The sequence below is a fragment of the Procambarus clarkii genome, chromosome 41 (genome assembly GCF_040958095.1).
Source record: "Procambarus clarkii isolate CNS0578487 chromosome 41, FALCON_Pclarkii_2.0, whole genome shotgun sequence".
NCBI classification, from domain to species: domain Eukaryota; kingdom Metazoa; phylum Arthropoda; class Malacostraca; order Decapoda; family Cambaridae; genus Procambarus; species Procambarus clarkii.
In genome coordinates this window covers 18,632,785-18,648,227 of record NC_091190.1, presented here as the reverse complement: position 1 = coordinate 18,648,227, position 15,443 = coordinate 18,632,785, and the positions used below count along the sequence as shown (strand labels likewise).

At 43.7% G+C, this 15,443-nt stretch overlaps 1 protein-coding gene across 14 annotated transcripts in view; it reads left to right on the top strand.

Annotated features, from left to right (window-relative positions):
* LOC123761089 (Aryl hydrocarbon receptor nuclear translocator homolog tgo) overlaps window positions 1-15,443 on the top strand; it is a 304,903-nt gene that overhangs the window by 269,092 nt on the left and 20,368 nt on the right. For 8 of the 14 annotated variants that reach the window (XM_069339441.1, XM_069339440.1, XM_069339443.1 and 5 more), the window contains one exon: window positions 11,979-12,008. The exons of the other annotated variants lie outside the window; for them this stretch is intronic. In XM_069339441.1, the coding sequence (XP_069195542.1) occupies window positions 11,979-12,008 (30 nt within the window). The remainder of the gene's footprint in view (window positions 1-11,978; window positions 12,009-15,443) is intronic. 14 annotated transcript variants of the gene reach the window in all.

Sequence of the window (15,443 nt, the reverse complement as noted above, 5' to 3'; positions counted from 1 at the left end):
GGAAGGAGGGAGGGTGTAGAGAAGGAGGGAGAGAGGGTGTAGGGAAGGAGGGAGGGGTGTACGTAGGTCTGTTGTCGAGTCTGGGAAGAATGTAGCTTCATTAATGGTAATAGGGAGAGAGGACATGATCTCCGGGCTGCGGTCTGCAAATGACAGAGTTGCATTACCCACAAGTGCCACGTCAGCAGTGTTGACAGTATGGTTCACCATCCTGGTGGTGGTGCCGTCGTCTGCCTCCCCCACACCCCTCGACGTCTCCCTCTCAAAGGCCAACCCGTCCTCGACTCAAGTCCATTACAACCAGCGGTCGACCCCACAGACGCATTCATAAATTTTAACATGCTGTTCATTTAAAACAGGAATTTTCTCAAATATAAATTAATATTATGATATATTAGCATAGTGTTCATATATAGGCATAGGTTAGGTGTTTAGGTTCTGTTGGCGATTATTTGTATGTGTAGTACGTGGGTGAAGCATTTATAGCGTTGTGGTTCGAACAAAATTCGTCAGTGAAGCATTTGTTCCGGAAGTGTTAGAACGAAATGAGTTGAGTCGTGTGTAAACCGTTTTTCATTCATAAACAGGGGGTTTGGCGGGTGCATGGAATCACTTTTGGATCTTTGTTTGGAGGACGGGCTGCTGCCCGATACAGCAGCGAGACCTTAAACACTTGGTTGTCGTCATCTCGAGGCTTCGAGCCCCGAGAGAACATGTGCAGGTGGTGCACGGTACTCAACCTGCAGCGTGGTTGCACGTCCCCCGGATATATAGTGTCCCAGTGTGCAACTTCATTCTCTGACCCGTTAGTGGTGAACTACTGCAGCCCAACATTGGTGCCCATATGTCCGCCACTGGTCTGGGACTCCTCCGGCGCCTCTCCAGTACAAGGTGTGTAGCTCAGCCGGCCATTTAAACCGGGTTATAGTGTGAATGACCCGCGAAGTGACCTTTGTTGTGAGGCTACGCGGCTAACACGAGGCCATCATCCAGTTAACTAGCATTTGCCCCTCTGATTACTTCTCCCCCCCCCCTACTCCCCTTCCCCATCTTCCCCTCCCCCATCCCCCTCCCCCATCCCCTTCCCCCATCCCCTTCCCCCATCCCCTTCCCCCTCCCCCATCCCCTTCCCCCTCCCCACGCACGCACAGGCAACTACCCTCCTTCCCGAGTTACGGAGGAGGACTGGGAACTCAATCTCGTCTCTCGGGAGTGAAGGAGGAGAGAAGACATGATTCGGACGTGCAAGATTCTCAGCGGAATTTACTTAGTAGAATGTTCAAAGTGACGAGCAGCAGGAAGAGGTGACATACATGTTAACTTAAGGTGATATGACTCGCACGCCAGACTGCGAATATGTGTCTTAACAGCTTGGTTGACGTGGAGACCGGGCCGCCAGGACATTGATTCTCGGAACCAGCACAAGATATATGTAAATTTGTGACCTGGCCTTCTATTATCTCCCACTGTAAGGTAACAAAATACTGGAGCGAATGATATGATATAGAAGACAATGCAGAATAGAGGCAGTGAAGAGATTTGGGATTGTGGGATTGTGCCATAGGAACAATCACAATATCACAATCACTCTATGAACATCAGAGGTCCTCGACTATTCAATATCCTCGTATGTATATATGTAATATTAAAAACAAATCTACTTGGGTAGATTCTGTAACTTCTGCTACTATGTTACTTGGGTAATTGAACTGTGGGGTTCAGTTCCTGTGAACCCATTATGGTAACACCACCACCGCCCTGCCAGAGGACCCAAAACAGAAAACGGGACAGTATGTCAATTTCGCGAGCCGTTACTATTTTCTAGTACGACGATTTTTGGCCTTAGAGTATGCCAAAATACGACGTTCTATTAGAACAGATCGGGTCAATCCCTCCCCCCCCCCCTGCAACAAATAGTCCCTATAGCTACTGTGGATGGTTAGTCTCTATAGCTACTGTGGATGAATAGTCCATATATCTACTATGGTTAAATAGCACAAAAATATGGATTGTTGGGTTAAAAATTAAGATCCACGTTTCGTATTGTTTGAATTCTCAACGGTGTACACAACTAATCATAAGCCTAATCTAGCCTAGGTCTATATAAGGACTCTAAATAAGTTAATGGTACAGAAATTAGCTATTTTTGTTGAGGGAGGGGGGAGTATGTTTATTGTGTACACCTCACTTTAGATTTCTAAAGTGAGATACCAATGGGATTCTAAATCCTAAATGGGATTCCATCCCATCTCTCTGGGTACTCTTGCATTATTAAGGTTTATTACTTCTTGACTGTATTACTAATAAATTACGGCGCTGACTCGTTGGTTATCATATAGAGTCATCAGCTATCGTAATTGTACTGTGGATGAGTGAGTGTCTTTGTCTGGAGGAGGAGACCTCTCTCTGTCTCTCTGTGGGTCACGCAATGCACTATGACTTCTTTGGGGTACTAAACAATTCGAGGATAAAAATGCCATGAACCCAGGAAGGTGGTTGACGCGGTACCGGGGCTTCGGAGCCTGGAACTTGTACCAGGCAGCCCGTCCTCCAAACAAAGATCCAAAAGTGATTCCATGCACCCGCCAAACCCCCTGTTTATGAATGAAAAGCGGTTTACACACGACTCACAACTGCTGACGTTCGAACATATCCGGAACAAGTGCTTCACTGACGAATTTTGTTCGAATCACAACGTTATAAATGCTTCACCCACGTACTACAAATACAAATAATCGCCAACAGAACCTAAACACCTAACCTAACCTATCCTATGCCTATATATACACAATATGCTAATATATTATAATATTTATTTATACTTGAGAAAATTCCCGTTTTGAATGAACAGCATGTTAAAATTTATGAATGTCTGTGGGGTTGACCGCTGAATGTAATGGACTCGAGTCGAGGACGGGTTGTACCAGGGGTCGTAGTCCAAAGGGCTCGGGTTCGATTCCCTGGAAGGCAGAAACAAATGGGCACAGTTTCTTTTACTTGATGCTTCTGTTTACTTGGTGAATTAGTTACCCGTCAGCTGTCGCGGACTGTATCCTGGGTATGTGTGTGTGTGTGCGCGCGCGTAGGGGGGACACATGTTGCAGGAATGATAGAAATTTTGGTCGTGAGTCATTAAATTAGACAACCGACGGTTAGAATGGGTGGGGGGGGATGTCTAAGAGCTGAAAGCTCAGACACAAGTCACAAATACCAATATGCAATATTCTCTCTTTATATATATCTCTCTCTCTATCTTTCTATCTCTCGATCTCCGATCTCTCTTTCTCTCGATCTCCGATCTCTCTCTCGATCTCCGATCTCTCTTTCTCTCGATCTCCGATCTCTTTCTCTCGATCTCCGATCTCTTTCTGTCTCTCTCTTAACATAATAGGACAAGCTGGCATAGGTGAAAGCTATAAATATGAACCCATTGAGAAAACTCCTACCTCGATTGTGTGGTCAGCCTGTGGAATACGCTGTAGGAAGTCATGGCAGCCTCCTCCGTGTATAACTTCCAGAGTTAATATAGTACAGAAACTCGAACATCCGGGGAGGTGAAAACAAAAACGTATCAGGAAGATAGAAAACAAAAGGATTGGACACGAACGTCTGGACTTCGAGTAGGCATTTTGGGGCGGGGGAAGTGAGAAAAAAAATGGAGAAGTGAAGGAATAAATTTAGAAATGGGAAATAGAGTACGAGTTTTGACAGCAGGGGCTCTCCTGGCTGTACCCCTTCCCCCCCACCACATACTTCCCATCCCCCCATCCCCCTATCCCGTCCCATCCCCCATCCACCGGAGATCACCCTCCAGTGAGGAAGGTAGAAATAGAAGCCTAAGCTACTGTCCCTTTGAGATATGTTTGATTGTCTCGATAAACGTACTTGAACACCCTTCAGCGCCTTACAAGTGGTTGTAATGCACAATGACCTCTCAAAAACGTGTTACATCTTCGATGAAATATTATGGTCGGTGGGTGGGGGATTGAGCTCTGGTCTCTGGCCTCCCCTGAAAGTTTTTTTTTTTTTTTTTTTTTTTTTTTTTACACACACACACACACACACACACACACACACACACACACACACACACACACACACACACACACACACACACACACACACACACGAACGAGAAATCTTGTAGAAATAGGCTGTAACTGCCCTGGGCAGTGTCACAGTACAACACTTGTAGTGAAGGTAGGCATGGTGGCGGGGGTGTACTTAGCAGAATTATTAGTAATAAGTAACTAATTAGCAGCGGGACCAGGTTCATTAAACCCGATAATCTGTATAGGGTTCCTATAAGAGCGAGTCCCCCCCCATACCCACATGAAATTGAATTAAGTTTATTGAGGTAAAATACACACAAAGGGATGAGGTAACTCAAGCTATTCTCACCCCGTTCAGTACATCGTGTTAATACATACATAGACACACATCACAAACAATAAACATATTACCCAACATTGAGAGATAAACATCCACATTTCCTATACCCACATGGGTATGGGTGGGTATCGGGAGGTTGTCCCCCACTTCCCCTGAACCCTAGGGGGAAGGGGGTTGGCTGTTTACCTGAAAGAAGGAAGAAGGTTGTATAACGCCTGGCCAGGATCACTCTGCCTGGCCACGCACGGCCAAGCTCTTGGCCTGCGGTGTGTGTACACACGCGCGCGCATGCTGCTCTTCACTTGATTTGAGTAAAGGGCTTTGGAGATGGTTAAATACTGGAGGCGAACGGACACAACAATGTTTATTCAGCGGTTAACGAATGGCAGATCGCTGCTGTGGCGTAATTAGGCAAATGTGAACTAAGGTTGATGTGAGCGTGGAGAGGAGAGAGGTGCGAGTGTGAGAGGAGAGAGAAAGGGGGCGAAAAAGAGAAAAGGGGCGAGAGAGAGAGAGAGAGAGAGAAAAGGGGCGAGAAAGAAAAGGGGCGAGAAAGAAAAGGGGCGAGAGATAGAAAAGGGGCGAGAGAGAGAAAAGGGGCGAGAGATAGAAAAGGGGCGAGAGAGAGAAAAGGGGCGAGAGAGAAAATGGGTGAGAGAGAGAGAAAGGGGAGAAAGGGAAGATAAGAAAGACAGGGAAGATAAAAGAGAAAGAGAAGAGAGAGATAATGAGAGAGAGAGATAATGAGAGAGAGATAATGAGAGAGAGATAATGAGAGAGAGATAATGAGTGAGAGATAATGAGTGAGAGATAATGAGAGAGAGATAATGAGAGAGAGAGAGATAATGAGAGAGAGAGAGATAATGAGAGAGAGAGAGATAATGAGAGAGAGAGAGATAATGAGAGAGAGAGAGATAATGAGAGAGAGAGAGATAATAAGAGAGAGGGTGAGAGATAGACCAACTAACTGTAACGGCCACAAGAGTGTTGCCCGCAGACTGCTTCCTCCTAAGTAAATCGTGACTGGCACAGGGCGGTGCAGAATGTTGCTGCTCCGTTCTCCGAGGTGTTTGAGCGGCTCAGGTGTCTGGGTGTTCCCGCTCCTGCCACTAGCCACCTCTTGCCAACATGTCATTGTCCTGTCATATATATTATTTCGTGCTAATGCCCATTGAGTTTTTTTGTTTGACATAGCAAACGTAAGCGGTGTGGCGATGTGTACTAGCGAGCAGCGGTTAGTTTTGTGAGCGACTGTACGCGCCTTACCCCACTACCTGTGCTGCGATCCGATGTGTAGCGTCGTGTCCGAACTGATGAATTAATATATATAATATGTTCGTTATTACAGCACCTATTATACAAGTCACCTTGATTTGGATTAGAGATTGCTGTCAATTGTATATTTTCTTGTCTGGAAAGTTATCGATATAATGTGTATTGAATTAGGTTGTTAATTTGAACCCTTTCAAGTATTTACATGTATTGGCTTTTTTTTTATTGTTTTTAGATAGTATGGGTGGTGTAATGCCGGCAGCTGCCGTTATTAACTCCATTATCCTGGGGAAAATAACAGTTTAAATGGAACCTTCAATTTAAACGGGAGTTAATTCGGCTGTATACTGGTTTAGCTAATTAGTATGCACACGTGGATAACCAGATAGGGTGGGTTGTCTGGGCGGGGTTGCTTGGGGTCGAGAACGGGGTTTCCTGAGGGGAGGGGCGGCTACCCCCCCCCCCCCCCCCCCCCCCGTTGAGGTGGATAGGTGGAGGATATGGGAGGATAGTTTATGGATGGCTTCTCTGGCAGACATGTGGGTGGATGTGCGGCGTCCCCACCTCCTTCCACCTGGTGTGGGTGGAGACTGCCGGCCTCCGCCTCCAGCCTACTTGACGGCCCTAGCAAGGCCGTCCAGCTGCCGTGCCTTGTACTCCCTTACCTTGCAATGGTTTCTGGGCTCAACGTCCCCGCGGCCCGGTCCCCAACCAGTTCTTAGGCTAGCGTATTTACCCGGCCAGACTTTTTGGAAAGAGGATAGGTCGACTCCCGCATGGCTTTTACAAATAACTTCTTGATGGATAGACGCTTAACAATGATACTACAGTGACTTGCACAAACATGTAATCAGTAGGTGGGTGTTTCAGTTTTAATGAATTTGCCCATTTTTATTTGCCAATACTTTTCACTACATCACTCAACAAACTACGTGTCTCCGTTGATGAGATTTGTTGAGAAATGTACCGGTTAGCAGTGAGGAAAAATTTGTCTTTCGAGTTTTTTCTTCACTTCTGTCGACTCTGTCTCATTAATTTCAACTTAAGTGTTAATACCATGAAAATGCTGCCTGGAAAATCCACCATTAACCTATTTTGTGTATGTCAGTGGTGTTCGGGGGAGTAAGAGGTGTTTGGGGAAGTCTCCCGGTAACCTCGCGTGTAATACTCTAATATTAGCCTTAACAGGGAAAGCATTGAATACACAACCGGTATCTTTGTCCAAGATTTTATGCGGAGGGGCGTGGTTGAGAGGGTCTTGAACCCCCTCTTACTTGTCCTCACTTCAGCAGCTCGTCCTCATACATAAAGGCCAAATGCTCCAGCTCGTCCTCAGCAACAAAGACCAAATGTTAATTCCATGCAGTCGCCAAACCTCGCGTTTATGATTTAAAAAAAAAAGTTACACACGACTTAAAACTGATGACGTTCGAATATTTCTCGGACAGTGCTTCACTGGAACCTCGATCTGTTGAATCACTACGCTGTAAATGCTTCACCCACGTACTTCAAACACAAATAATCACCAACAGAACCTAAACATCCAACCTAACATATCCATAACTGTACATAGAACTCTAATAATAATAATTTATCCATGAGAATTTTTTTTAATACTACGTTAAAGTGAGAGTGCGTCTTGGGGAGGTTGGGGGGGGGGGGCGAATATGGTCCGCCGTTCTAACTAGCCTAGTCTGAGGATGGGCTGTATTGTGAACACCCTAAATCGACGTAACTAGAATACCTTACGAATAATAATGATAATAATAGTAATAATAATATATTTGAGAAACGGTTAGTAATTATTCTGCATGATAGATTCATCCTGTTGGTTATGTAAGGTATAGGTCAAGTGCTGACATTAAAAATATGCAAGTCAGTATTTGACTATTAGCTTGGGGGCTGGATGATGGATTTTGGTTTATAAACAGGACTTTATAACAAGTCAAGTTTACATACACGCCCACCCACGCGGTGTATGTGTGTGTGTGCGCACCTAGACGTGCTTTCAGGATCGAGCTAGTTTCCTAGCCAATCCTTGTAGAGCGCCGCATATTGACCTATACTCTAAGGCTAAAAATTTGTCGTGCTAGAAATTGGTAGCGGCTCGCGAAATTGACACACTCTCCTGTTTTCTGTCCTTTGGTAGGTTAGGATAAGGGCAATTTAGTATGAAAGTTTCTTGACATTGGAAAACCTTAGGAGGACGGACTGTTCTAACCCCGCCTTCCGAACGTTGCAATGGATCATTTTTTCATGCTTTTAATAATAAATAATAATAATTCATTGTGTTGCGAGACAGGCACGCAATATATACATACATGTTAGGGTCCCGGTAGCACAGTCGGGTTCGTTCTCGACTCACAATCGAGAATTCCAGGTTTTTGAATCCCGGGTTGGGCGCATTTTCTATCACCTAATGCCCCTTTTCACCTAACAGTAAGTAGGTTCTCAGGAGTCATCCTGTCTTTATAAACAAAGACCCAAAGTCCATTCCATGCTCCCGCCAAACCTACTTGTTTATTAATGAAAAACGGTTTACTCAACTCAACCCGTCCTCGACTCTTAAGTCCATTACATCCACTGGTCGACCCCACAGACGCAGTCATAAATTTGTACATGCTGTTTATTCAAAACGAAAATTTTCTCAAATATAAATTAATATTATAATAGCATATTGTGCATATATAGGCATAGGTTAGGTTAGGTGTTTAAGTTCTGATGGCGATTATTTGTATTTGTAGTACGTGGGTGAAGCATTTACAGCGTTGTGATTCGAACAAAATTAGTCTGTGAAGCATTTGTTCCGGAAGTGTTCGAACGTCAGCAGTTGTGAGTCGTGTGTAAACCGTTTTTTATTCATAAACGGGGTTTGGCGGGTGCTTGGAATCACTTTTGGGCCTTTGTTTGGGGGACGGGCTCCACAACCAATCCGTCCTCGATTCAAGTCCATTACATCCAGCGGTCAACCCCACAGACGCATTCATAAATTTTAACTTGCTGTTCATTCAAAACGGGAATTTTCTCAAGTATAAATTAATATTATAATATATTAGCATATTGTGCATATATAGGCATAGGATAGGTTAGGTTAGGTGTTTAGGTTCTGTTGGCGATTATTTGTATTTGTAGTACGTGGGTGAAGCATTTATAGCGTTGCGATTCGAACAAAATTCGTCAGTGAAGCACTTGTTCCGGATATGTTCGAACGTCAGCAGTTGTGAGTCGTGTGTAAACCGCTTTTCATTCATAAACAGGGGGTTTGGTGGGTGCATGGAATCACTTTTGGATCTTTGTTTGGAGGACGGGCTGCCACAACTGACGACGTTTGAACACATCCTGAACAAGAGCTTCACTGACGACGTTCGTTCGAACCACAACACTGTAAAAATGCTTCACCCGCATACTACAAATAATCGCTAACACAACCTAAACGCTTAACCTAACCAATGCTTAAATACGCACAGTATAATATATACCAATATTAATTTATATTTTAGAAAATTCCTATTTTGAATGAACATTTTAAAATTTATGATTGCGTCTTTGGGGTCGACCACTGGATGGAATGGACTTGGTCTGTGGAAGGGTTGCAGGAGTTAGCTTGTTGTGGGGTTGCATCCTGGGCGTCTCGCTGCCTGTCCCCTGACACAATGAATTATTATTATTACTGTGTTAGGCTTGCTCCTCTCCACTCCCCTTGCGCCTTCCTCCCCACTCCCCTTGCTCCTCCTCACTTCCCTTGCTTCTTACCCCCTTCTCTGCTTCCTTTACCACTTCACTGTTCCCTTTACCACTTTCCTGCTCCCTCTGCCCCTTTACCCTCTTCCCTCTGCCCCTTTACCCCTTTACCCTCTTCCCTCTGCCCTTTTACCCCTTCCCTGCTCCCTCTGCCCCTTTACCCCTTCCCTGCTCCCTCTGCCCCTTTACCCCCTTCCCTCCTCCCTCTGCCCCTTTACCCCCTTCCCTCCTCCCTCTGCCCCTTTACCCCCTTCCCTCCTCCCTCTGCCCCTTTACCCCCCTTCCCTCCTCCCTCTGCCCCCTTACCCCTTCCCTCCTCCCTCTGCCCCCTTACCCCTTCCCTCCTCCCTCTCTGCCCCCTTACCCCTTCCCTCCTCCCTCTCTGCCCCCTTACCCCTTCCCTCCTCTCTCTCTGCCCCCTTACCCCTTCCCTCCTCTCTCTCTGCCCCCTTACCCCTTCCCTCCTCTCTCTCTGCCCCCTTACCCCTTCCCTCCTCTCTCTCTGCCCCCTTACCCCTTCCCTCCTCTCTCTCTGCCCCCTTACCCCTTCCCTCCTCTCTCTCTGCCCCCTTACCCCTTCCCTCCTCTCTTTCTGCCCCCTTACCCCTTCCCTCCTCTCTCTCTGCCCCCTTACCCCTTTCCTCCTCTCCCTCTGCCCCCTTACCCCTTCCCTCCTCTCTCTCTGCCCCCTTACCCCTTCCCTCCTCTCTCTCTGCCCCTTTACCCCCTTCCCTGCTCCCTCTGCCCCCTTTCCTGCTCCCTCTGCCCCCTTCCCTGCTCCCTCTGCCCCCTTCCCTGCTCCCTCTGCCCCCTTCCCTGCTCCCTCTGCCCCCTTCCCTGCTCCCTCTGCCCCTTTACCCCTTCCCTGCTCCCTCTGCCCCTTTACCTCCTTCCCTGTTCCCTCTGCCCCTTTACTCCCCCTGTTCCCTCTGCCCCTTTCCTCCCCCTGCTCCCTCTGCCCCTTTACCCCCTTCCCTACTCCCTCTGCATTACGTCTTACTATTAACTTCACCGTTTTATTACACACAGACTTAGAGAAAAGCATATTGACTTGAGGGAGGGAGGCACTTTGTGTGAATGAGGATTTATTACTTGAGAGAGTTAATGTGGTGTGAGTGGCAGAGAACCATCCTCCGTTTATCTCGGCAGTAATTCTTGTTTGGCAACACCATCCATTCCTGTGCTCTTTGGCACATACTGTAGTTCAGTTCTTAGCCTTTGTGATATATTTGTCCAGATATCCTGTTCCTTGGTAATCTTGTGTTTTTCAACACCCTCCTCGAAGTGTAAGGGGAACTGTCGAAACATCTGTAATTGTACAAAAAGAGAGAACTTTCTATACACATCCTAAAGGCACCTGGTTATCCTGGCTGTGATGCTTACATCAGTCAGACTGTGATCTATGGGCACCAATAGTTGGGTTGATCAGGTTAACTGCGAGGCCTGGCTCAAGATAGGGCTGCAGGAAAGGGACTCGTGGAACAATAAAAAATTAAGGGAGATAATAGTAAGGTAGTTATTACACCTTTGTACTCATTAAGCCACTCTATATCATGGGATATGCCAGCCAGATATGGTTATTAGTCACCCACATAGAAAAGTGCTGTATACTCTACACTATACCTGTACTTGTAGTGGTATTAAATGTGGTCCTCTTTCCCTTCCAGGTGTTACATAGTCATAGTGGCTTAGTACTTTTTCCTGATAATTCTAACAATGTGAAAAACGTAAAGGCAGCTCTCGATTTTCTCTCTTTATGCTTATGTTGTAGATTCTCCTATATTTAATAGTATATCTAATGTTTATTGAAAATTCAAGTAATAGTCATGGCCTTTTTTATTGTTTATGACTTAATGTCATAGAATTTGTCAGCTAAAAGAAATACAGTAGACATAATTCTTTTTTATGCTAGGACTGATCTTACTAAAAAAAATTTATACAATAGCACCCTCCCACCCACCCTCATAATGTTTATGTAAATACTAGAAATTATGTGGTGTATGATTGATGTTGCTTCTGTAGACTGTGAGCAAGTGGGTAAGAAATATATTAGTACAGTATGTTTAGATATTGCTTATAAGTCATGTAATGTTACAGGAATATTCATGATTATCAGTGATAAGTATCATTAGGAGTAAAACAAACTTTTTTGTTTTGTTTAATATTTATTTTTTCTTGCCAAGATAGGTATTGAAAGCACTTACAGAACACCATAGTTCCTCTTTGTTTTGTAAATGTTGAGGTGAAATGTGGGCATGTAGTTATATGCACTGCTTCCTGACTGGGAAGATTACAAGATTTCTTCAGCTCCTTGATTACTTGAGAGCATATTTACTGTCCACATTTCAACCCTTCTTAAATAGGTTCCAATTCTGAAACTGCACTTATTTATTTTTGTATTTATTTTAACGAACTAGCAAAACTGCATGCTGATGTCAGTTAATGGGGATTCAACATTTTTTCTACCTTAATTAATTCTATTCAGTCATATAAGTGCTAACATAGAATTGGTACCTCAGTCAGCTAGTACACTTTGAAGGTACCCCAAGCATGACTGGAAGTGTGTTTTCCAGGTATGGAGATTGCCAACGGAAGTGGAATGGGTAAGCGGTGACCCCCGTAGTGTGCGTAGCGTGCTGTCCCTCTTGGATTGGTTTGTCAATCCCTGGCTCTTTGCTCACATTGCCTTCTCTCAAGATTAAGATGACCTGCTAGTCAGATGCCCTAGCTCTTCAGCATCCCACTCTTAATGCTGGAATTCCTTTAACTTTCCTGTGAAGTAATTTTTCCTGCATACGATATGATCTAATAACTTTAGTCTCTTCTTAATATCTAGTAACATGACAAATTATCCAGAAATGGGAAATTCTGGCCTCAAGGTATACTGTATTAAGAATTTAATTTAGTAATTAGCATACATATTTTTGCATTTGTTAATATAACTCTGCAAAATAACTGGAATGTCTAGTTAACAGTTTAAAACACTAAATATAACCTTATACAAAAATGTATCTTAGAAAATCTTGAAGATATTTAGTCTTCAGGTCTCATTTTAAAGAAGTTTGAAAATAATATACAGTATAAGAAAATGTAGTTAATCATAGACAATGAAATCAACATAACGGTACAGTATGTGAACATTTCCTAAAATGCCAGTAGATTGTCTGACAAGTTAACACTTCAGAATTCCTGTATAATGATTGTAGAAATGTCAGTGTGAGAAAGTTTTATGTGCTGTTCAGTATTTAGAAAATACTAAAACTAATATTTTGAGTTGAAACAGTGGCCTATAGGCCACTTCCCTATAGTTTTAGGGGGAAGGGTCTCTGATAATAAATTTATGATTTACTAAATGAAAATTTATACAAGCTGAAAGTTTCAACAGCTATTTGTCTTTTATGGCAATCTTGATTTAGTGCAATAGAAAACTAGCCAATAGTAGTGTTCTTTGAGGTAAGACAAATGATAGTGCTATATATATACTGTATGTGCTTTAGGTTTATCACTATAAAACATTACATTATCAGATGTTTTTAAAATTTCTGTAAAAAAAAACCTTCTTTGGTAACAATTACAGTACTGGTGCTTGCTTTTTTTATGGTTTAAGGTTATGACAAGCATGCAGTAGTTGCAAAAGTATAGTTAAACATACAATTTTCTGCTGTAAAATTTGAAATGTTTGCTCATTATTCTGAGTATAAAGCTATCAACCGTAGAAATTTCATGGTATTTGAGTAAACCTTTCAGTGATCAGGTATGGCTGGGTTGGCATTAGTGTTACTAGCTTAAGAGACATTCTAAATGTTATTCAGTACTGTATTTGCTTGGTTTGCCACTTGACTCCCTTGAGCTTCTTTGTTTGCCAGCATGGTTCATTGCCACTTTGTTTGCTTTAGGTTTCTTTGCTTGCCAATATTTAGAGATCTCTTAAAAAACCTGTTTGCGGTACTTGGTTGTGTTCATGGTGGATTGCTGTTTGCTTGGGCTTTTTACCTTGGAATTTGATAATCAAGTTAGTTAATCTCTGTACCCAACTTGCTAATCAGTAGTTGTAATTAATAAGCTATAAATCTGCAGATACAGTATATAATTAACAAGCGTTGTGTATATTACCGACTTAAAAAAACAAGCATTGAATGTAATGAAATGCCTCTTTCTGTTAATCCCAGAGGCTCACTGAAGCTATCTTGCTGCAATGAATTCCTACTGCTTGGCCTACCAGAACCAGAAACTGGGCTCTGCATAGAGGCAGAGAGAGCCGAGGATTGTTACAATCACCTACACTGAGAAAGCATCCAGAAAGGAAAGTGATACAAACCACTCAACGGTTACAAAAATGAAGCACCACAACTGTCAACTCTTCAAATGATTCACTTAAAACCAAAATGGTTCACTTGAAGATTCATTCAAATCCCCTTGTGTGCAAAGGGCCAGCAGGTGGTGTCTTGTAGCTCCCTCTCTCGGGTAGCACTGGATTAGTTGATTGATCACAAATCAACATTCCAGGTAGGGGGGAGATGGGGAGCCACCAGGACTCTACCAGAAAGAGGCATTTCATTACATTCAACTCTGGTTTTCTGAGGGGGGGCCCCCCCAGTGGCTCCCTGATGCTATCTAACCACAGAGAAGGAAAATATGGGACTTGCCAGGGAGGAGCAAAGATGGCAGCTACATATTCAAAAAAGAGATGCCTGGCTGGGAAACCTGACCCAGGGCAACGCAAATCCAACCAGGACTAAATATTGAAGTGCCAAAACCCTTCAGAACTCCAAAACCCCCTGAGCTTGAATATCAGCCCATGACATATCAGACCATGAGAAGACAGCAGCCAAAGTTGTAAACATGCGAACATCGTGGGACCTGTGGGTTGACTGCAGGCTGGCTAGCTTTAATGACACTGCAGACAACCTGAGATGCATGCACCTTGGAACAGAGGACCAAGTTAACTGGATCAACTAATAAGATATCCACGGAGAAGATCGGTTGGCACACAAGTAACAGTGAGCTTCTGCTACCAGACATAATAAACGATGCACCCCCAACCAGAAAAACCAAACATTGGTCACCAAAGAGCCTCTTCCAAAACACCATCTTTAAAAAGTACCCCATACCAAAGAGGCAACCATGAATTTGGGGAAGAAGAAAAAATGCCAGCACTCTATCGAGAGATCAAAATGGCTCAGGAGCAGCATGAGCTAACTGGAGGTGAAAGAAAACCCAAGACAACCAGTGACCTGGGAAAGACAGCTAGATAATGCAAATTAAACCAGTGTCTTGAGAAAATAGGCACAGTAGCACTAGAAATATGTGCGAGTCACGTACCACTAAAGAGAAAGAAAAAAAGATGCAAACTGGAATGAGAACAATGTTCCCTCTATAGGCAACAAAAGCAAATTACACATGATCTTAAATGCTCCACTCTATCTCAAGAACAACAAAGAAAGCTATGTACAGAAATAGAAACGATTGACCTAAAGCTGCAAGAATTATAGAAAATCCAAGAGAGACAAAGAGAGCAAAAGGCCATAAGCAAAATAGAGAGTAATCCAAAATACAGTACTTTTTTAATTCTACACAAGATCTAGAACAAAAACTACATTCTGCATTCGGGCCCTGCACATGGGTGGTGAAACTTTCACAGACAAATGATAGCGAAGAAATGAGTGAAATACTAAGGTTACAGTACAATTATGTTTTCAGTGAACACCTGAACACATTGCAGATCAATGTGTTCGCAATGTATTGCAACAGATACAACATATATGAGGCATACTGTAACCAACAGCAAGTGAGGCCCTAACCTTACTGAACTTCCTTCATGCAGAGTGAACAGAACCCCTCTGCAATAAAATCTGAATGAGGATTCAAAATGCTACTGCAGTGCTAAATTAACTTTGGAGATATCTTTCCATGAAAGAACAGAAGCAAAAGAGGTAGACAGATAAAAGGGTTCAGGACCAGGCCGAAAATTAGCAAAACTAGGAAGGGGGGAGGTGTGGCCATGCTGGTGAAAGAACACCTGGAGGTAAGAGTGTTAT